The sequence below is a fragment of the Bubalus kerabau genome, chromosome 17 (genome assembly GCF_029407905.1).
Source record: "Bubalus kerabau isolate K-KA32 ecotype Philippines breed swamp buffalo chromosome 17, PCC_UOA_SB_1v2, whole genome shotgun sequence".
Lineage (NCBI taxonomy): Eukaryota > Metazoa > Chordata > Mammalia > Artiodactyla > Bovidae > Bubalus > Bubalus kerabau.
In genome coordinates this window covers 61,099,528-61,123,022 of record NC_073640.1, presented here as the reverse complement: position 1 = coordinate 61,123,022, position 23,495 = coordinate 61,099,528, and the positions used below count along the sequence as shown (strand labels likewise).

Below are 23,495 nucleotides of genomic sequence, written 5' to 3'. Positions count from 1 at the left end.
GCCAAAAAAAAAAAAAAAAAACAAGAACACTCTGGCTGCTTTGTGGAGAATGGATCGCACTGGGACAAGGCTGAGCCCACTCTCAACCAGGGAGACCAGTGTGGATACTGCTGCAGAGATCCAGGCAAGAGATGGTGGTGCACCACAGAGAGGGAGCAACTCCATGAGATATATAGGAATTGAAGAGGCTGAGACTTGGAAATAGATGAGACATGGAGGAGAAACTAAACACAACTTAGGTTTCCAGTCGAGCGGCTGGGTGGATGGTGATGCACTTGATGACAGCAAGAAAGTTTTGGGGGACGAACAGGCTTTTGGGGCGACACGAAGGTCCTTATTTGAAGGTGACTGATGCAGGCGTAAATGTCTAGGACACTGCCGGAAATCTGGGGAGGGGCCTGGGCATGCACCTAAAGCCCTCAGCACAGGGCGCCGCACAGCCACAGCTGTGCCTCTCACCATCATTACGGGGGCGTGTGCACCTGGGCATATGCAACGATGAAAGAATCTAGAGAGCCAAAATAGATTCTTTATTTTAAGGATGAAAATAGGATAAGCAAAAAAAAAAAAAAAAGAAACCTTTGTTAGTTGCCGCTGCAGTACCATCGAAAAAACATCCTAGGGAAACAAGGAGATTTAGTGTGTGGCGGGGGAAGAGGCTGGGGACCAGAAATTTGGGTCCTGGAGCCTAGGTTCCAAAGGCGGGTGATAGGGCTTGGACTCTTGGATCTGAGAAACCAGGGGCTGGGGGTTATGACTCCTGAGTAGGAGGGGGTTGGCGACTCGGAGTTCCGGATCTGAGGGAGGAGGGGCTGAGAGACCCAAACGTCCCAGTCTCAGTAAGGAGAGAGCCGGAGGCTGGGACTCTGGGGTCCCGGGGACTTACCACACCAGCACGGTCACACTGGCTGATGCTAAGGCCACAAGGGCCGCGAGCAGGCACTGATTGCCCGGTGTCAGAGCCTCGGGCCTGGCCAGCAGCTCGCCCAGGCTGGGCCTCCAGGGTTCGATCATCTCCGCCTCCTGCGGCACCCAGCGTAACACTTCCCGAAAAGAGACCTGGAGCTCAGTCTCCCCGCGCGGCGGCGGGCCCGTCACTGCGGGGACGCGCACGTCAGCCGGGCGCCAGCCCCACCCCCCCGCCGCGCAGCCCCGCCCTCCGTCCCGCCGCGCTGCCCCGCCCGGCCCGCACCGTTAAGAAAGAAGTAGAGCCGCGCCAGGGGGCGCTGGTCGTGCGTGATCACGCAAGAGAAGGTCCCGCGGTGCGTGGGCTGCACCGGCCGGATCCGCGCCAGGTAACCTTGGGCCCGCGGAATATCTCGGAAGTAGGTTGGATCTTGAGTCCGGAGCTGCGGGACGCTCGGGCTGAAGCGGATAGAGGCCGAGGGCGGCCGGCCCCGCCCCGAGCGCAGAAGGTAGTCTCTCCGCCCTGACTCGCCAAACCGCTACGTTAAGCCCCGCCCCTGAACAAGGCCACCCACCCCGCCCCCGCCCTTCCCGAGCCCCGGCTTCACCCTCTTATTCGCCGAGCGTTCACGCATGGCCCCGCCCCCTAAGCCTTGACTCCGCCTCTTGGGCCTAGTGTTTGCTCTCCCGCCTGAAACCCCTACGGATAATTCACCCCTGGGCTCTGTCACTGCATTTTGAGCTTTGACCCTTACCCCCATATGCCGGGACCGTCCCCTTGCACGAAGCATGAGTCTAGACCGAGCCTCCTCGAATCCCACTCCCTGCCTCCTGACTCTCCATCCTCTAGAGAAGCATAAACCGCCTCCTAAAGCCCTTCACGCTGGACCCGCCCCGACTCACACCTCCTGCGAACTTCCAGGAATAGGTGATCTCTTCCTTAGGCAGCTGGAAGTTCACAGTGCAAGAGAACATGGCCTGACGACCCCGAGTCACCGTCAGGTCCTGAACTGAAGACAGGTCTCGCATCGCCACCTCGGCCCGCCCACGTCCGACCCCCCAACCGCAGCCCCTTCCTCGCTCAGCCCTCTCTTCCAGTTTTTCAGGTTTCTCACCCTTCAAGGCCACGCCCCTCACCTGGGCAGTCAAGCGGGAGGTCGCAGACCTTGGAGTAGCATCCACGGCAGCGAAAACGCCGAGTGACCTCCTGGAGTCCTGGGGGGTGGGAACGCTGGGTCTGGGGTCCATCTGCCTCCCCTAGCCAGGGTCCCTTCGGCCACCACATGGTCTATTTTACTTCCCCGGGTTCTACCTGCTGGACAGAATCTGGACCCCGCCTTTCCCGCGCTCATTGGCTGGCTCTCACCACTCCAGCCTCTAGGATCCCCATTGGTTTGCCTTCGTTGTTGTTGTTTTTTTTTTCCGGACCCGCCTTTCGTGAGGTTTGTGAACTGGTTTTCTTACTCCTCTTCTCCTGGGCTCGCATTGGCCCCTTCCGATCAGAGGCACCCGTGCTCTTCCAAGAGTCCCAGGTTTCGGCCCTTACCACCTCCTTTCCCCCCTCAATTCTGAGCTTTGAATGACGTGCTTACCGCAGGGAGGAATGCAGACCTGCACTGCGGAGAGAGAAGAAGCGTTACCACCCTGTAAGTCGCGGCAGGTACCCACCTGAAACTCCCCTAGAGGAAACGTTTCGGGGCCGGATGCATTCATTCCTCCAAGGGACCAGAGCCAGGTATGCCGCGCTCCACCAAAGGGGCGGGGCCAAGCCTGCAGCTTCCCCGCTGTAGGCGGGGCCAGGCCTGCGGTACTTCACCTGGGGACCCTACCAGCCCTGCAGCATTCCATTAAGACGTCAGGCACATGCCTGCTGCTGGCAACCAGGAGGCAGGTCCAGCCCCGGTGTATTCCATCGAGCGGGACGGGCCTAGATCCCGGGCGATCATCGGAGGCTGCTGCTAAGTCACTTCAGTCGTGTCCGACTCTGTGCGACCCCATAGACAGCAGCCCAACAGGCTCCCGTCCCTGGGATTCTCCAGGCAAGAACACGGAGTGGGTTGCCATTTCCTTCTCCAATGCATGAAAGTGAAAAGTGAAAGTGAAGTCGCTCAGTCTATCCGACTCTTAGCGACCCCATGGACTGCAGCCCACCAGGCTCCTCCATGGGATTTTCCAGGCAAGAGTACTGGAGTGGGGTGCCATTGCCTTCTCCATCGGAGGGGACAGAGCCTAATTAGGGGGCCCAATTAGAGGTGTGGTCAGGCTGGACGTAGCCCACTAAGACGCCCCGGATGGAAAGGAAACCTGTCACAGAGTGCCCAGGGTCAGACACAGATCCATGAAGAGGCCCGAGCTAGTCTGGGACAGGACTGTCCTACAAAGCCGTCCCAGCTAGAGGTAACCTTGCATCGGAGGCGGGGCCGGACCCAGAGTGGTTCTAGCAGGGTAAGAGGCTGTGCCCAGAGTGACCCATAAGGGAAGCTCGGCTCAGAGATCGGGCCGAGGGGTTGGCTTGATGGGAGCGGATGGGGATCTCCGGAGTTGGGTTTGCTAATTGGGCCTAGGGGAAGGAGACCGTCTATTTTACCTTCCTTAAGCTGCAATATAATCTTCTGCATTTTCTCCGCGGCATGAAGAAAGGCAACCCGAAAGGACCCTGGAGGGTGGAGGGAGTCCTTGTAGTAAAGACCCTTCCCCAAGGCTGCCGGAGCTCGACAGGCCTGGCCGTCATCATGTCTGTGCCCCTCCCCCAGCCTCCTACTCTATCTGGATGGTGGGCACGCCCCCAAATCTCCTTCTGCTGCCTCTAGACTAATCACTCTGACAGAACTCCTCCACATCTGTGTTATCTTGTTAAGGAGAAAAGGGAGGATAAAGGTCAAATTTCTCCCATGGCCTAGGAGGCCCTGTGTAGTCTGGCCTAGTCTCGTCTCCCTCTCTGTGTGCTAAGTCGCTTCAGTCTTGTCCGACTCTTTGCAACCTCATGGACTGTAGCCCACCGGGTTTCTCTGTCCATGGAGATTCTCCAGGCAAGTATACTGGAGTGGGTTGCCATGTCCTCCTCCAGGAGATCTTCCCAACCCAGGTATGGAAGCCGCAACTCTTAAGTCTCCTGCAGTTCATTTCCCCTAATAAGGAAAGCATCATGCTCTCCGCCACCTCAGGGCCTTTGCACATGCTGTCTTCAGTCTCCAGCACACCTCCCCCCCTACTCCTACTCTTCCTTCCTGTCATCCCTCATGTCACCTCCTTAGAGGTTTTCTCTGACCACAAATCTAATTTAATCCCGTCCCCTATTTTTGTCTCTAACAGTACTCCATCTGTTCCATTCATAGCTCTCACCAGTTTGCAAATACATATATTCATATATGCATAGTGAGCATTTAAGACTGTCTCTTAAGTAAGCAAACAAGTCCTTCTTTAGTGCTGTGTCCTCAGAAACCAGGAAAGGGCCCCCGAGTCTTAGGAATAAGTATGTGTAGAATGAATTCCAGGATTCAACTGGAATGAGCACCACAGCTGGAAGCCTGGGGCCACAATTCATCCGCTGGATGTGTTATATTTGGCCTGGAAAGTGTTTTTTAAAAATGACCCAGTTGCCATCATGTAAAGTTTGGGAAAATTCACATAAAATGTTTGGCATCCCTTTACAAAATCTGGAAGAGCTGTAACAGAGGCAGTATTTCCATGAGGCAGCAGTTGGCCGGAGCTTAGCAGCAGCCACCCACTTTAGTCAGGGCACACACCCACTTTTCCAGAGTTCCCAGTCTTTTCATTTCTACCCCTCTTTCACTCTTTCTATGTTCTCTGCTCTTATGGATGTTTGAGTTTTCACCACTGTAATGGCCTTCCAAAAAAAAAAAAAAATTGGGGGACTTTCTCAAAGTGGATGGCTGCAATGATTTACAGGTGGAGGTGGCTTTGGAAGTCAGAAATGTGACAGGATTTTGTTGTTGTTATTTAGTTGCTAAATCAGGTTTCAATTCTGTGATCCCATGCACCGTAGCCTGCCGTGTTCCTCTGTCCATGGGATTCTCCAGGCAAGAATACTGGAATGGGGTGCCATTTCCTTGTCCAGGGGATCTTCCCCACCCAGGGCACGAACCTGCATCTCCTGCACCACAGGCAGATTCTTTACCACTGAGCCACCAGTGTTCATGTGGCAGGGTGCTATGGGCTGAATTTCGTCTCTTCCAAATTCATACGGTAAAGTCCTAAGCCTAGTCCTTCAGAATGTAACTGTATTTGGAGATGGAATCTTAAGGAGGTAATGACATTAAAATGAGGTTTTTTGGGTGGGCCTTAACCCAACGTGACTGATTTCCTTGGAAGAGAAGGAAATTTGGACACAGACACGGAAGGAAGACAGTCATTCTGCAAGTCAAGGAGAGAGGCCTCAGAAGCAACCCACCCTGCTGACACTGACGCCTTGATCCTGGACTTCTAGCCTCCAGAACTGTGAGCAAATAAACTTCTTTTAGTTAAGCCATCCAGTTTCTGGGTTTTTTTGTTACAGCAGCCCTAGCAAACTAATACACAGGGATTGCCAGTTGCCTCAAAATATCTATTTTCTCCTTAATAACATATCACCACGTTCAGCTGAGAAAGCACCCCGACCCTGCCCCAGATAAAAGACTACATTTCCCAACCTCCATTGTAGCTAGCTGTGGTCATGTGACCTAGCTGTGGTCATGTGTCCAAGTTCTGATGGATGAGCTGTAAGTTTAAGTGTGATGTGTGAGTCACAGAAAGTAGCCTTAAAAGAGATATGGTGCCATTTTATTGGCCCCTTTCCCCTTCTTTCATCCTGTTGCCTGAAACTTAGATTTGATGGCTGCTGCCCTAGCAGTTATACAGGACCATGAGGATAAGTAGTATATCCTAGGATAGTAAGGCAGAAAGCTGGAAGGGTACTGAGTCCCCAGGAAAATGCAGCTGCCATACTAGTCTTAAGTGCCTACCTCAAGACTTATTTTATATGGAAAAAATAAACTTCTACCCTGCTTAAGACATTGCAGGTTTTAACCTTAGGTTAAACCAACATAAAGGGAGGGAATTGAGGATTCTGATAAGAATCTGGCTGAAGTAATGATCATAGAAGTGATGGTAGAAGCTGGAGAGAAGGGGGCTCTGAAGCCAGGAAGCAGGTGCAAAATGAGGGGTCAAGGACTTAGCTGCTGTCTCTCCTTGGCCACAAGGCAGGCAGGAGCTGTGGTCTGGTGACGGCAGTATGGTCAGGAGGATGTGGTCCGAGTGGCATGCTCAAATGAGAGGCTGGGATGATGTTGGAGAAGGCAGCCAAGGAATGTCTATGGGCCAAACCAAATGACTCTTGGGGGACGGTGTGTGGGATATACCAAGTCAGCCAGGGGGCAGGGGAGAAGCATGGGAATAAATAGGGATGGAGCGAAATGTCCAAAGAGGCAAGAGGCAGGCTTGTGTTAACCACAAAGGGGCACGAGTTATAGTCTCCCCAAAGAGGTGCTTCACTGGGAGCCTCGACCTGCTGATCACCTGAGTTTGAGTCCTGTCTCTCCCAACTATGTGCACACCTGTCGCACTTCCATGCTATCCATCACATGCACTCCTCCCTTTGTGACCTTGGCCGGGTATTTATCCTTCCTGATCCTTGGTTTCCTCATTCATAAAATGGGGGCAATATCGGTGTCTACTTCACAGCATTGGTGGTGAAGAGTTCATGTCATACAATATAAAAGCCTCCTCCTCCCAAACTACGTGCTGCTGCTGCTGCTGCAGCTAAGTCGCTTCAGTCGTGTCCGACTCTGTGCAACCCCATAGACAGCAGCTCACCAGGCTCCCCCGTCCCTGGGATTCTCCAGGCAAGAACACGGAGTGGGTTGCCATTTCCTTCTCCAATGCATGAAAGTGAAAAGAGAAAGTGAAGTCGCTCAGTCGTGTCCGACTCTTCGCGATCCCTGCTAGGTACCATTAAATGACCATAATGGGATAATGTCTGTGTTATAGAAGAGTCAACTACTGGCATTATCATCCCCTAATCTGAGATGGGGAAACCCAGGCACAGAGAGGTTAGGAAATTGGCCAAGGTCACACAGCTAGATTGGAACCCATGTGGCCAAACTCCAGAGCCTCCACGGGTGGCCACTATCTGCGGTAGACACACTGCCCTCAACAACACACTAACAGTGTCAGCGGCCACCACCGCGAGCCACTCTGAGTCCACCTGTCCATCTCTCTGGGCCTCCATTCAGGAGAGACCCAGAAGTCGTCCCGATTCTTCCCATCCCCATCATCCTACATACGTCTGGTCCAGACATCCCCTGGGTCCATCCAGGGGAGCCCCAAATTCCCCATCCGGAAAATGGAGCTATAAAACTCCACCTCACGGGGCCAGTACAAGGACATCTTTTAGGAGGATCATTAACATAAATCACTCTTTGCAGACACAGCATCTTCCATGCAAGGGGCAGGTTCATCTCAGCCCCCACCAACCATCACAACAGGTTCAAGTCACCACTGACCGTCTCCTCCCTGGGCCTTCTGCTTCTGCCCTTGACCCACATGGCTTTAGTCAGAACCCCTCCTTCCTGTAAAATCCTCCAAAGGGTTTCCCCACATCAAGAGCAAGAGCTGAAGTGATCACTGGGTATGAGCTGGAAAGAGGGGGTCCTTTGGCTGAAGTTGGCTCAAGGACACACCCTAGCGGTTCCCAAAGTGTGTTCCCAGCACAGCAGCAGCAGCACCTGGGAACTTGTTAGACATGTCCATTTCTGGGCCCCACATCAGACCTAAGGCTCAGAAACAGAGGGTGGGGCCCAGGAGCCTGCATTTTAATAAGGTCCCAGGAGATTCTGACATACACTGTGGGGCTGGAGAACCACTGGCCTACATGGTCCACTCCAGCCCCACTGGCCCCAGGGCCTTTGCACTGACTCTTTCCACCACCTGGAAGCTCTCTCCCCAGGTCACCTGCACAGCTCTCTCTGTTCCCCTCATTCCAGTCTTTGCATAACTGGATCTTTTCATTTGCACCTCCCCTGATCAACCTGTTTAGTAAAACGATCACCCCACTGGCCACCCCCCTTTTTCTCCCCCTTTTGTTTCCCTCCATAGTATGGATCACCAGCTGACATCTATGGCATTTCACTGATTACGTTTAATAATCAATGCAAGCAACCTGAGGGCAGGTGGCTTGCAGTTTGGGTCACAGCCGTGTCCCTGGTGGTGTTCCTGACACAGTCAGTAAATACCCGTGGAACGTAAAGCCCCAGCTTCTCCCAGCACCCAGACTCTCCCTCCAGTCCATCCATATGGCCCTTGAGGATCTTTCTACACCCTGAGCTGACACTGCCCTTCCCCGGCTCACAGCCTTGTTCCCTGGGGACAGTCTCAAATCTCCCTGACTCCCAGCTGAACTCTGGACATCCCCCAAGCCCCTCACAGTCACTGCAGCCTCACCCAGCTGGCCATCTACCCCTTCTCCTGCTCTTCCTCCCAGAGATGACCACTGCCCACTCAGACACAGAGCCAGACCTGGCACACGGTCCCTAACCCTTCTCTTCCCCTCTCCCTGAACAGCTCATCAGACCCAGGCCCGGTCTTCTCTTCTCCACCTTCACAGATTCCCCGCCGCAGGTCTGGCCTCCTTCACCACAGCCTCCACCCTGGACCTCCCAGCCTCCACTCCCTCCCCTGCTCCAGTTGGTCCCACACACTGCCTTTGGGGGTCTTCTGCACCCAGAGCAGGACTTGGTTCTGCTCTTTTCGAAACCTTCTGACGTAGGGGAGAAGGGCATCTCTGGGAATTCTCCCCCTACCCCCACCCCCAGCTCTGAGTTCCTCAGCTCTCCCTTTGTGGGCGGGGGAACCTGCAGCTGAAGTCTTCATGCTGCAACTCCCCCCTGCCCTTGGAGCCCTCCAGATGGATGGGAAGCTCCTCATGTTTGGGGATCATGTTTGTCAAAAACCTCGGAGGCAAGAGTAGGAAGCAAAAGAAGTAATAGAACTGAGATGCAGAAATAAGTGTGGAGCCCCCAGACCATGGACACGGCCATGAATGCTCCCCCACCCATGGTTCCAGTCTCCAGCATGTAGGGGCAGGGGTTGGGGGGAGTCCTGTGTCATGTGACCACTGTGGCCTGGCAGTGTGGCAGTGTGGCCTGTTCACACTGCCCCTCAGCCACAAGGGTCACCCCAGCCTTGTGGTTCCTTCACACTGTCACACGCATGTGTTGAGCGTGTCTCACTCCCTCGAGGTTGTCACGTGTGCCTGTCTCCCCAGTGATCCTCTCCCTCCCTGCTCCCACCTGTCTTTCGGGCCCCCTAATAGCCTCCACAGGTCAAAGATATGGAATCACTTTGCTAACTGTAGGGAATACATTTTATCTTAGCAGAAGCTCTCCTCCCTGAAGTCTGTCTCCATTGCTGGAGTCCCCTCTGTCTCACTGAGTTCCCACACCTTGCTGGAAGGCAAAGCGGTTATCTCCTTTCTCAGATGGGTGAGTTGAGGCCCAAAGTTGGGGATGGGGGCAGGGATGCATCCAGAATGTCACAGCCAGGGAGAGGGCAAGCCACACAGGGAGGACAGGCTTTCACCTCCCTGAGCCCCACTGGCCTCAGACTCTCAAGTTCCTTCTGCCCTGAACCCACCAGGCCCTGCCCGTTTCTGCTCCCTGACAAGGTCACCCAGCTCCCTCGGCATCCTACCATCAAGATCACTGTCACATTCTGGGCTTTCTCTCCCCTGCCACCCGCCCCACAAACACTCAGACATCCATATCCCAGAGCCACGGACCCCGCCCCACTCACCCTGGGCAGTGGCCATCTCCTGGAGGGAGTGGGTCATCTGGGTGAAGGCATCGTGCAGCTGGCCCCTCTCCTCGTAGTCTGACAGTGGGAGGCAGGGGCTGGGGGAAAACTGCTTCCCCTGGCACCACATCCCTGAGGTGGTCATCCCTCTGTCTCCGATCTCTGCTCCCCATGTCTCCATTCTCCCATCTCTGCATCTCATCCCTCTCAGTCTCTCCAGACCTCTTGGGTCCCTCCCTCCACCTACCCCGGGGGCGCCCCCACCCCGGGAGGATGCTGGGGAGCAGGGGATGATCTCCTCACTGATCTCAGTGTCCAGCAGCCCCTTAAAGGCGTCTGCGAAGGCCTCCTCACACTTTCCGAGGTCAGGGCTGTCCAGGCCGGCGAAGATCTGGCAAATCTGGAGACGCTCCTCGTAAGACGTGAAGCAAAGGAGACAGGCCCGGGCCGAAGCCCCAAAGACAGCGAAGGCTGCCAGGGAGGGCAGGACGGTGCTCCAAGGGGCCAGCCAGGCCATGGCGGAGGGTCTCGGCCTGGGGGAGAAGCTGGTGACTTTTGTGAGGTCACTGTGGTGCGGGGGAGGGGCTCAAGATGCAGGGGTCAGAGGTCAGGTCTCAGTCACCAATCCAATGTCAGGCTCCCCCTGTGGGGGTTTTCAGGGAGGAAGGGGACAGGGGGTCGGGCCGGCAAGCCCCAGGCTGGTGGTTGGGCCGGACGCCAGGCTCCCAAGAACCTCACCTGTGACCCTGGACGTCCTCACAGGTTAAAGGGTCTCAGGGACGCAGAGGCCGGCAGTGCGATGTGTGTGTGGGGGGGCCTGCCAGGCCCTGGGGTGGGGGGCAGGTGGTGCCGGGGAAATGAACATGGCACAGAGACACCGTGAGGGCCCAAAAGACAGAAACTGGGCCACAGGGAGACACCGGGAGGCCAGAGATCCAGAAAGCACCATGAGACTAATGGAGACAAGAGTTTCAGAGGCCGCTGCACAGAGACCCAGTGGAGATGGAGAGACAGAGAAAGCCAAGCAGAGATTTCTGGATGGGAGAGAAACTCTCTGAAGGAAAGGGGAGAAAGGAAAGGGACAAGGACAGGAGGGACAGCCCCGCTTCTCTCCCAGGGTCCCTGCGGCAGCACCCCCCTCCCCAGCCTGGCCAGGTGGGGCATGGGACCAGGGTCCAGGGGTCCCCACCGGGCCGTCCCGTGCAGGGCGCAGCCTGGGGAAAGCTAGGAGGCCGTATAGTGATCTCCTTGGGTGTCCTCCTCAACTATACAACCTCCTACCTCAGCCCGGGGGGCGCGGCAGGTGGACAGACAGACGGATGGACGGACAGACGGGGCCAGGGAGGGCGGGGAGGGCCGGGGGAGGCCCCAGCCGCGATGGTGAGCCCCCGACACGGACCCACAGACACGAGCTTGTGTGCGGCGAAGGCCCCGCAAGGTCGGTTCTACGGGTGGGTGCCAGGACCCAGGAATCCGGGCCCCCGGCCCCCTCCTCCCCAAGGAACCCAGGAGTCAGTCTCTCGGTCCCTTCCTCCCCGAAGGTCCCCGGAATCCAGGCCCTCTAGGCCCCACTGCTCCCTGAGATTCAAAAGTCCGAGTCCTCAAGCCCCTTTTCTCCCCAGGGGACCCAGGAGGCCAGGCCCCCGGCCCCTCCCTCAGTCCCGGGAATCCAGCCAGGCCTGCCTCCTTTGGAGAAGACGCAGCCCGGCTTCCTGGATCCCGGGGCCGAGGGAACCTCATCAGTTTCAGAGTTTGGCCACTTGTGCCAGCTCCCTCCCTGACCCTACCTGTCAGATAATCGGAAATCCAGGAGCGGGGCGGAGGCCGCCCAGGGGCTATAAACCCGTAAAAGCCTGTCTGGGTATCTGCTCCTCTCACACCCCTGCTTTTGGCCTCTCATCAAGTACCACACTGACATCTGCGGATGCCGCCCCAGGCCTGTGTCATCTCTCCGGCGGAGCGCGAGGTGCCATCGGCACCCCCATTTCGCAGGTGGGAAGGCTGAGCCCCAGCCAGCCGTAGGCTGGGGTGGGGTGGGGTGGCGGGGGCAGGAGTGGGAGGGGCCAGGCCTTCCAGGCTTGAGGGCCCAACGCCCGCCCTCCCCAGCCCGGGGCTGAGTCTGTGCACCTGAGAACCTCCGCCTCGGTCCAGGGCTCCGGCGGTCTCGCTCCCGCCGTCTCCCGCTCCAGCTCCATCTTCCCAGTCCTCTCTCCCGGTCCGGCCCGCTCGCCCTCGGCCTCACCTGGTCCCCATCTCCTGCAGCTTCCGTGTGCTCCTCCCCGGCTCTGCGCTGCCCATCCGCGCCTCCCCCCGCGCGCGGCCGTCCCCGGCTCGCAGGGGCCTTTCTCAGGCCGTGTCTCTCCGCCCTCCCCCGCCTTGCTGTTTCTCCTCTCCTCCTTTCTGCTTCTTTCCCTTTCCCTCCGGTCTTGCCCCCTCCCCTGCTCCGCCCCCCTCCCTCTGTCTTTGTCCCTCTCCTCCCGTCTCTCCCTCGATTTCCCTGTCTCACTCTCCTCCCCCCTCCCCCCCCCCCCACCTTTTTCCCCCTGCCTGCCTCCCTCCCTCGTCTCTCCATCTCCCGGCCTCCTTCTCCCCCTCCGTCTCCCTCCTTGCCTCTCTCTCTCTTTCTCCTTCTCTCCCTCCCGGGTCTCTCGCCTCCCTCCCCCCCCCCCCCCTTTCTCCTTCCTTCTCTCCCTCCCCCTCGCCGCAGCTCGGAGCCAGGTCTGGAGCTGGGGGTGGGGTGGGGGTGGTTCGCGCAGGGGCCCAGGGCCGGGGTAGCGACCTGCTGGGGAGGCGGGGAGGCGCGGAGGGGCGGGGGAGGCCGGGGGGAAGGGCGGAGGGGGGTGCCCAGGGACGGGTCCGCGGACCCCGCTTGCATCCCGCTTCCCTCCTTCCCGGCCTCCCCGACCCTCCGGCAGGGGCGCGAGCCGGGCCAAGGTGGGGAGGAAGGGGAAGGGAGGAGGCGGCCCCCGCCCCCCCGGCCCCCCCCAACCTGGCCCGGAGCCCAGGCCCGGGCTCCCAGCATGCCCCGGGGCTGCCGGGGGCCTGGGGAGGGGGTGCGAGCCGAGGGAAGCCGAGCGTCCTCAGGGTTCGCGGGGCCGCAGCATCGCCCCGCGGCTCCGGCACGTCTCTCCTGGGGAAACTGAGGCCCGCAGAGAGCGGAGGGCGGGGGGGGCGGGGGTCAGGACCCGCTCGAGGTCACCGCACCGGACCTCGGTGGAGACGCGGACTCCCCGGGCCCGCAGGCCTGACCCGGGGAAAGGGTTGGCGCAGGACTTCGCCCAGGTCTGGGCCCCCCTCCCCCTCTCCGCAGACCCTGGGGAGCCCCCAAGGGTCAGAGAGCAGACCCAAACAGTCTGGCACCATGGCAACCAGTGGCCCCGCCCCCTTAACCCCCAGAGGGCTGGACTCCAGCTGGGGCCAAAGAAGAGGAGGTGGGGACGCCTGGGTTCGGGAGAGAAAGGGTCTGGGGGCCCGAACTCTGGGATTTCGTGGAGAATCATGGGGCTGGAATGTGGACCCGGCCCCCAGTTCCTCCCCGCCAAGGGCTGAGGGAAGAAGAGGCTGGAGGCCCAGACTCCAGGGTCCGGGGCTAAGAAAAGGGGGCTGGGGTTCGGACGCTGGAATTCTGCGGGAGGGGCCGGGTCGCGGACGCCCAGGTCTGAGGGAGGAGGGGGCCGGGGACTGGAATCCTGGTCCCCAAGGGAGCCTGGACGCTGGGCCTCTCCTGCGCCAGACATCCCCTGCCCCCGCCGCTGACCCTGGCCTGTCTGGCAGCCCAGACAACCTCCCCCTCCTCGGCAGCCCCCTCCCACCGGCTCGGCTCACCCTTGACCCCTCAGAGCCCCGCAGCCCCTTCCCTGCCCCTCCCCCGTCCCTCCAGCCAGACGTTAACCCTTCCTCGGCCAGAGGCACCTCCAGAGCCAGCCTCTCCCTTGAGCTCCCCTGAGGGCGCGGGAGGGCATCCCTCCCGCGTCTCCTCAGGCTCCGAGCCTCTCTAGCTACCCCAGCCCCATCTCTCCCCTCCCAGTGGAATCCAGGAGGTGCTCCTGGCCCGTTCCTCCTCCTGAACCCCGGAATCCAGGCCCCCCCAGTCCCCAGCTCCAAGGATTCGGGACTCTGGGTCCCCGGCCCCCTCCTCCTCCTCCAGGAACCCAGAAATCCAGGGACCCTGGAGTTCGGGCCCCGGGTCCTACGCCCCTGCCTCTCCGTAGACTCACGGCTCCACCGCTCCCGCGTCGGGGGAAGGGTCTCGGCGGGCAGCCCCCTGGGGCCGGGCTGAGCCGGGCCCCGCTGCTGCCGCCGCCGCCGCCAGCTCTCCATCCTCTCCCCGCCTCCGCCGCCCGACGGCCTCTCCCCTTCCTCCCGGCGTCCCCGCCATCCTCCTTCCCTCCTCCCCGACTCCCTCCGGCCTGGGCCTCCTCCCGGTTCTGCGGGCCCGGCTCCCCAGCCCGGGACCCCGGCGGACCAGCCCCCTCCCCAGGGGGCCCCCGCCCCGGCCCCTCCCCACCGCCCGGCCCAGTCCGGCCTGGCTTCCACCACCGCCACCGCCCCCCCACCCCCCCGCCCCGCCCCTGCCCCGGAGCTGGCCCCGGTCCAGGGGAAAAAATTCCATCCAGCCCCGGGGAGGAGGGAGCGGGGCGGGGAGGCCGGGCCGGGGAGCGTGACGCAGGGAGGAGGGAAGGGACAAAAGGGGCCGGGAGGCGGTAGGGTGAGCCGGCGGCGCTCCCGCTCCTCCCTCCCTCCTCCCTCGGCCGGGGCCAGTTCTCTACTCTCCGCTTTCTTTCGTACCCTCCACCTCTCCTCCCTTTCCTTCACTCTGCCGGCCTTCTCCTGGCCCTGTGCTCCCCCCACCCCACCGCCCGCCCCCGTGTCTCCGTCTCCGCGTTTCTCTTTCTCCTTACATCACGCCCCCCCCCCCCCCCCAATCAGGGTCTTCTCCTCTCCTCGCTCTGTCTCCCCCTTTCTGCTCTCCCAGCCTCCTTCCCCTCCCTCCGCTTCGGTCTCTCCACCCACCCACCCACTGGGGGACAGAAAGGTGAATCAGACCCAGATCTGCCCTTGCAGACCGAGCTCACAGTCTGATGGAGGAGACAGACCCAGACGCAGACAGTTCCAATCCTGGGCGATCGGGGTATGACGAAGGGAGGGTCCAGCGGCTTGTGGGAGCCCCGGAGTAGGGGGCAGGAATCCTTTCAGCTGGCGATAGCCGAAAGGGCCTCCAGATAAGGCGGTGGTTGTGACCTCCAAGAACTAGGAGAAGTTAGATCTGAATTGTGAGAGAGAGAGAGAGAGGAGGCCGTAAGGGCGTTGCAGGCGGAGGGCACAGCTGAAGCAGAGGCCCAGAGGAAACCAGGGGGAAGATTTGGGGAGAAGGGCAGGCGGTCAAGTCTGATGGGAACTCAGGAGCCTGCAAGAGGAGGCTGAGGTGGTGGGCGGGGCCAGGTGCCCAGCGCTTGGCTGGCCGGGGGCGGGGAACTTTCCCATGTGGGTGTCTGGGAGCAAAGGGAGGGGCAGGGTCAGATTTGGGGTGTCAGAGTGATCCCTCTGGGGCCTGTGGGGGATGAGTTGAGGGGAAGAGACTGCTGGAGGCTGGTGAGGCGGTTGCCTGATTCGAGGCTGGGACCCTGGGGACCCAGAGGAGGGGGCAGGACAGAGAATGTGAGGAGGGTGATGAGGATGGAAGAGGTCAGGAAGATATAACAACCAGGAGTGTGGCCCTGAGACTGCGGGGGACAGGAGTTGTTCTGGATGGGGAACCAGAAGGAGAAGGGGGTGCAGAAGAGGGCAGGTGCTGTGTGCCAGTTGGGACCTAATGGACATTAGGGGCCAGAGGACATATTGAGGACACATTGAGGCAGAGGTGAGTGTAGGGTCCTGGGGTTCCAACAGTGAAAAATGCCATCTCCTCCTGCCCTGTCCCTGGCCACCCACTCCTCTCTGGGGACAGCTCATGCTTACCAGTTTCTTATGAATCTTTCCAGAAGAATTATATCCTTTTGTACTTGTATACTGGGCTTCCCTTATGGCTCAGCTGGTAAAGAATTTGCCTGCAATGCGGAAGACCTGGGTTCGATCCCTGGGTTAGGAAGATCCCCTGGAGAAGGGAAAGGGTACCCACTCCAGTATTGTGGCCTAGAGAATTCCATGGACTGTGTAGGCCATGAGGTTGCAAAGAGTCCTACTCGACTGAGTGACTTTCACTTTCACACATGTATTATACTAACCCCCTCTGTTTCGTCCCCAGGTAGGATCATATTATTCTATGCTTTGCTTTTTTTTTTTTTTTTTTTTTAACTATATCCTGTGTTATTCATCCATGTGTGTGTGCTAAGTCGCTTCAGTTGTGTCCAACTCTTTGTGACCCCATGGACTGTAGCCCAACAGGCTCCTCTGTCCATGGGATTCTCCAGGCAAGAATACTGCAGTGGTTGGCCATGCCCTCCTCCAGGGGATCTTCCTGACCCAGGGATCAAACCAGCATCTCTTATGTCTCTTTCATTGGCAGGCGGGTTCTTTACCTCTACTGTCACTTGGGAAACCCTTATTCATCCATACTTGTTATCAACTAGGAGGGGTTTTTCACATAAACTAATGCTTAGGAATATGCAAATTACTGTTTTTTAAAAAACTAATTTCTTCCAATGCTCTGAAGCCTCTGGACCCAGATATTTGATAAATACTTCTAGGTTCTTTAAATTTTGTCACTAATTACTAATGATAGATAACAAATGGCAATCCTTTCTCAAATGCCTACTTAAGGACAGTCTCTGGGCTGAGTATTTGTTATACATTATCTCAGTCAACATTTTTGGGGTTTTTGGCCACACGCTGCTACTTGTGGGATCTTAGTTCCCTCACCAGGGATCAAGTCCATGCCCCCTGCATTGGAAGCATGGAGTCTTAACCACTGGACCACCAGGGACTTCCCAGCAGCAGTCTTATTTTTAAGAATTGTTTTATCTCCATGTAAGGATGAGAGAACTGAGATTCTAAATAGTGAGTTTCCCATGCTTACAAGTGAATGGCAGAGCCGGGATTCGAACCCAGGCCTCTCTGGGTCCACGTGCTATGCCCTTTCCTTGGAGACTGGCTGCCTCTGTGAAAATGTCCAACTTGCCTGGGGTTGCTGTCCAGCATGGGTTAGACTTGTCATGCGCACAGATTCATACTTGATAAAAGGATCTTTTGTCAGACCCTACACCTTGACTTGGCATCCAGAATGACTGTCAGTCTGTTCTCATCTTCAGATGCCCTGCGTTCATATCAGGACAAAAACCACACCACCCTGCTGTCTTCTTGTACTTGCCGTGATTCCCTTGTTTGGTGATTCTCGACATCTGGGTCTGTCTCTGAGAGTTCACTGAAGGCACCATGGAGGTCTGAGTCATCTTGATGTCCTCAGTATCACTCAGCATAGGGTGTGGCTCAGAGGAAGGGCTCAGGAAAACGTTTGCCAAATGAATGAATGGAGAGATGGATGAATAACAAGTGGTTTATGGGTTAGGCTGAGACTTGCCTAAGTTCTGGGATAAAAGAACTTAATTCCCGTTAGTTCCTGAAGCATAAGGCCTCTGTTACCATTTGTTAGTGACTCATAGGAAGCACTGTTTCCATCGTTCTTTGGTATACAGAGTTCATAACTCCCTTGACACCTAATACTGGAATATTGCCATTTCCACACATCTCTAAAACTCAAGATCCACCGTTCATTCCCATCAGCCCCTGAGACTCGGGATCCACCATTCGTTCCCATCAGCCCCTAAGACTCAGGTTCCACCACTCCCATCTGCCATTGACACACAGTACCACAGTTCTTGTCAGTCCCTGATACCCAATATCCGTAATTCCTATCCCACTACAATATAGGGCGACCACCATTCCCATCAACTCCGGAGACAGAAGTTCCACCTTTCCTATTATCCCTTTAGAACAGCATGCCAATGGAAAATAAAAACTCCCCACTCTTCACAAGACCTTCCACAATTCCCTGGAACAGAAACTTTGAGCCAGGAAGACACTTCAACCTGCTCTGAAGTAGGTCTGAATCAAGGACTCACTTATTAATGCTGTAGAAACAGGGACATGAAGGTTATGAAGAACTTCGAAGTAGCAGAGAATCCTTCCATGGGAGGGATCAACCCCAAATCTGATATAATCCTATAGCGCCATCAGAGAATGCTTCCAAATTCAAGACAGTGCCCCACAGCACCGCTTAATCCCCACAGGTGTGATAATCCTCAGATGGCAGATCACCCAAAATATTAATACCAGACGATCCAAATGCAACAGGTGCTCCCATCATGCCGTTATGTAATCCCAAATGGCAAGTTACCCCAGTGGATTTAGGAACTGGGGAGGGGGCCACCTTTTCTGTGCATGTAGGCTGGTGGTGGAAAGAAGATGACAACAATTTTTCAATGTATTTTTTACTTTTGGCTGTACTGGGTCTTTGTTGCTGCATTAGGACTTTCTCTAGTTACAGTGTGCAGGTTTCTCATTGCGGTGGCTTCTTTTGTTGCCGAGCATGGGTGTGTAAGCTCAGCAGTTGTGGCTCGCAGGTCCAGTTGCCTCGTGGCACGTGGAATCTTCCTAGACCAAGGATCACACCCATGTCTCCTGCATTGGCAGGTGGATTCTCAAACATTGGACCACCGGGGAAGCCCCAGAAGATGACAAATCTTATTCCCACTATTAACTCTTTCCTGGGTGGAGGGTTGGTGTGGTTTTTAAAGGAGGGTTTCTCCATGGCCTATTTCTCTCCCTTACGGCCATGCCTTATAGTCGTCTGAATGGTGAAGGGCCTTCAACTATTCCATTCTTCACATCTCAGCAAATGGGAGAGAGGATGGTTCTGAGGTTCATGGAGAGTGGAGTGGGAGTGGATACCGTTTTTTCAAGCTCATCAGCCATCCACTTCTCCTTCTTCTGGTGATAGAGTCTGTCTTTCCCATGAGAAACCCATTCCAGGTGACTCTAACAAAAATGTTCTAGTAAAATGCCCTTCCTCCTTCCCCCCTGGACAAGTGACCCAATATGGGCCGATCAGAACGATCATTCATCTGTGATCCCCTAGTAGAGATGACTAGAATCTAAGATTTTTTCATCTTTTAAAATATTTTAAAAACTTTTATTGAAATGTTGATTTGCACTTTGTTAGTTTCAGGTGTACAGCGATTCAATTATATCTTTTCCCTTATAGATTATTACAAAATATTGAATACAGTTCCCTGTGCTATGTAGGTCTTTGTTGTTTGTTGTTTTATACATAGTAGTGTGTATGTGTTAATTCCAACGCCCTAATTTATCCCCACCCCCTTCCCCTTTGGTAATCATAGCTTGTTTTCTGTCTGTGGGTCTATTTCTCATTTTTAAATAAGTTCATTTGTATGACTTTTTTTAGATTCCACATGTAAGCAATATCATATGATATTTGTCTTTCTCTGTCTGACTGACTTTGCTTAGTATGATAATCTCTAGGTCCATCCACATTGCTGCTGCTGCTGCTGCTGCTGCTAAGTCGCTTTAGTCGTGTCTGACTCTGTGCGACCCCAGGGACGGCAGCCCACCAGGCTCCCCCATCCCTGGGATTCTCCAGGCAAGAACACTGGAGTGGGTTGCCATTTCCTTCTCCAATGCATGAAAGTGAAAAGTGAAAGTGAAGTCGCTCAGTCGTGTCTGACTCTTTGCAACCCCATGGACTGCCTCCTACCAGGCTCCTCCATCCATGGGATTTTCCAGGCAAGAGTACTGGAGTGGGGTGCCATTGCCTTCTCCACCATGTTGCTGCAAATGGCATCATTTCATCTTTTTTTTTAATGACTGAGTATTATTCCATTGGACTTCCCTGGTGACTCGGTGGTAAAGAATCTGCCTGCAATGCGGGAGACCTGGGTTCAATCCCTGGCTTGGGAAGATCCCCTGGAGGAGCAAATGGCAACCCACTCCAGTATTCTTGCCTGGAGAATTTCATGGTCAGACAAGCCTGGAGGGCTACGGTCCATAGAGTCGTACAGAGTCTGACATGACTGAAGCGACCAAGCAGCAGCAGCAGCAGCAGTATTCCATTGTGTATATACACCACATCTTCTTTATCTATTTATCTATTGATGAACACTTTGATTGTTTCCACATGTTGGCTATCGTTAATAGTGAGGCAGAGTTTCACTATTAACATGATGATAATTGCTCCTGAAGTGCCAGGAAAAGCAGCTAGACAGGAAATTGAAACAAGCAGTGTAAATGTGAGAAATGAAAAGGACAAAAGTGTCATCATCTGCAGATGATAAGGTCCCCTAGTGAGAAAGCCCAAGAGAATTTACAGAAAAATAGAACTCATTATCAAGTTCTTTGAGTTGGCATACTGTAAGTTATACATACTAGTTAACATCTGATGAAGAAGCAACAAGTAAAATTAGATCCCTGTCTCACACCACACACAATGTCATTCCAGGTGGAACAAAAATAATTTTCCACTATTTTTTAATGGAAGAAAGTGATCGAATTTGACAAATGAATTAATCTGCTGCTAATGGGAGTGATTTTGTTCTCCCTCCAGGGGACACTTGACACAGGCTGGAGACATTTTTGTTTGTCCCAGCTGAGTCAGGGAGGGGGATGCTACTGGCATCTAGTGAATGGAGGATGGAGATGCTGCAAAATATCTATAGGACATCTTCCGTCTGCCCCAGAACAAGGATTGCCCAGTTCCAAATACCTATAGTGTTAAAGTGGAAAAACTGTGGTGTAACATGACACCTTAATGAGTTATCGTATTGTATCTAATAGATTTCCAGTTACTTTTTGGATGTCCCAGGTATATACTCATACTAACTGCAGATGATAAGGATACATCCTCCCAATATTTATTCCTCTTATTTGGTTCTGTTTTGTAATTGTATTTAGCCAGCACTCTCAGAGGAGGATGAGCTGGTTGGATGGCATCACCGACTCAATGGACATAGTTTAGTAAGCTTCGGGAGTTGGTGGTGGACAGGGAAGCCTGGCGTGTTGCAGTCCATGGGGTCGCAAAGAGCTGGACACAACTGAGCGACTGAACTGAGCATTCTCAAAACAATGTTTCCACCGAGGAACTGAACGATACTTCTCTGTTTGGGAATTCCATCATTGTGTAAGATTCTACTTCCTACCACCAAGGACTTAAAGCCTAGATACTTGCTTTTCCTGAAACTGAGTGACTAGTGTGCATATGTCTGCACTGAGACTCTAAAGACCTCAGGAGGTTTCCCAAGTGGCTCAGTGGTAAAGAATCCACCTGCCAATGCAGGAGACACAAGTTTAATCCCTGTGTTGGAAAGATCCTGTGCACCCTTTGATGGCCTTGGCACTGAACCAGGCTGTCCCTTGGCAAACTTGGCTATGATTCTCCTCCCATTGTTTCCTTGGGTTTTGACCCATTTTCTAAACTTGGAAGTTTAGCTTTCTCATCCTCTCTGTCAGCTGCCCAGTGTCCTATGAATGAACTCCCTTTTTGCTTAAGTTAACCCAAATTGGTTTCCTTCACAACCAAGAATCCCACAGTGAGAATGTTAAACAGTAATTGTGATTGCTTGCTTAGTCACTCAGTCGTGTCTGACTCTTTGTGACCCCATGGACTGTACCCCGCCAGGTTCCTCTGTCCATGGGATTCTCCAGGCAAAAATACTGGGGGTGGGGAGTTGCTATGCCCTCCTCCAGGGGATCTTCCCAACTCTGGGATCGGACCCAGGTCTCCTGCATTGCAGGCAGATTCTTCACCATCTGAGCCACCAGGGGAGCCCAAGAATACTGGAGTGGGTAACCTAACCCTTCTCCAGAGGATCTTCCTGACCCAGAAATGGAACTGGGGTTTCCTGCATTGCAGGCGGATTCTTTACCAGCTCAGCTACCAGGGAAGCCCGTTAATTGTGATAGTGAGCTAATTGTCTAGTTTCTGACTTAGTTGGAAATAGTCTCTCGTCTGTACACATTCATTAATCCATTCATAAAACACATTGAAATTCATGAGTTCACTCCTTTATCTCTAGATCCAACCCAATACCAGTTGGGTCATTCTGGTCTTCTGCCTTCCCATATGTGTAAATCCCTTCTCTGAGAAAGGGAAACCAGTTCTCCATTATCCATAATGTGTTTACTTATTTGATTCTTTCCCCCCCCCCTTTTTTTTTTTTTTTGCAGCCATACAACATGGCACACAGAAGCTTACTCCCTGACCAGAGATTGAACCTGAGCCCCCCAGCATGGAAGCTCAGAGTTCTAACCACTGGACCACCAGTAAATTCCCTTGGTTAGTTTCTCTTGAGTGTAACTTGTTCTCTGTCTTAACCACCATTCATTCCCAGTTTGGTGGTGGATATACAGGGCAGGCCTTCACCACTGGATCACGAGGGATGTCCCCAACTTTTCATTCTTTTTAAAAATTTATTTTGAATTGGAGGATATTGCTCTAGAATGTTCTGTTGGTTTCTGCCATACAACAACATGAATCAGCCATAAGTATACGTATGCCCCCTCCCTCTTGAACCTCCCTCCCAACCCCATCCCAACTTTTAATTTTTATCTTTAGTTTACATTGAATCAGCATCGTCTGTTTGTGGACAGTTTGAAATAATTTGATATGATTCTGTCAGCTTATTATATAGTTACACATCTATTTAATCCCTGGAGAAGGAAATGGGCACCCACTCCACTATTCTTGCCTGGATAATCCCACAGACAGAGGAGCTTGGCAGGCTGTAGTCCCTGGGGTCGCAAAGAGTCGGACACAACTGAGTGACTGAGCACGATCTATTTAACATCTTCATCTCTTCTTGAGAATATTTTTGAAATTTACATGGCCCTAAAAGATCATCCATTTATCCCCAACTTTCTAGTTTTTAGCAATGAACTGAGCAAAGAATTCTCTGAGTAATTAGGTTCCTCCAGAGCTATCCCCTTCTCTCTTACCACTTTCATGCTTGGTTCTTTCTTCTGCACACTGTGTGATTGTACAGACCTTGGAGTCTATGCCACTAGTTTTCATTTTCTCTGTGCCAAGTACTGTATTTTATGCTCGTAAGTACGTTTCATTTTTAATTGTCACTATTTTTTCCCCGAGCATTTCTAGTTCTGTTTTGATTTTGTTGTCTTACCGTTTTGTTTTTTATTGTTGTTTAGTCACTAAGTCAGGTCTGACTCTTTGCAACCCCATGGGCGGTAGCCCACCAGGCTCCTCTGTCTGTGGGATTTCCAGGCAAGAATGCCTTGCCCAGGCAAGAATGCTGGTGTGGGCTGCATCATTGCTTATATCTAAAAAGGTAATTTTCTTTAATTTCCAATAAGTGCAAAGCAGCAAAAGTCTACCATCTTTTGCTTGAAAAGGTTAATCAATTAAAATACTCTACAATTTGTTTCATGCTACATTCCTTTTGTATTTTATTATTTGCAAAATGGGGAGGGAGGGTGGGGGAGGGATGAATGGGGAGTTTGGGATTAGCAGATGCAAACTACTGTGCATATGGGATAGATGAATGGCAGCCTTTTGCTGTACAGCACTGGGAACGATATGCAGTATCCTGTGATAAACCGTAATAGAAAAGATTAGGAACCATATATATATGGTTCCTATTCTTTTCTATTATATATATTCTTTTCTGTATATCAGCCTATATATATATATATATATCTGAATCACTTTGCTGTACAGTAGAAATTAACACAGTATTGCAAATCAACTACAATTCAATAAAATACATTTCTATAGAATTTTATTTTTCGAAAATGTGTTGAGGGACTTCCCTGGTGGTCCAGTGGCTAAGACTCTGTGG

At 54.1% G+C, this 23,495-nt stretch overlaps 1 protein-coding gene across 1 annotated transcript; it reads right to left on the bottom strand.

Moving 5' to 3' along the window:
* Window positions 1-510: 510 nt before the first annotated feature.
* On the bottom strand, window positions 511-12,053 carry SPACA6 (sperm acrosome associated 6). Its single transcript, XM_055553067.1, has 9 exons — window positions 9,694-12,053; window positions 3,494-3,562; window positions 2,499-2,522; window positions 2,044-2,121; window positions 1,810-1,916; window positions 1,728-1,730; window positions 1,193-1,349; window positions 887-1,097; window positions 511-618 (listed from the first exon to the last, which is right to left on the bottom strand). Exons 1-9 carry the CDS (start codon window positions 10,208-10,210, stop codon window positions 585-587), a joined length of 1,200 nt encoding a protein of 399 aa, XP_055409042.1. The 5' UTR covers window positions 10,211-12,053; the 3' UTR covers window positions 511-584.
* Between the last annotated feature and the right edge of the window lie 11,442 nt (window positions 12,054-23,495).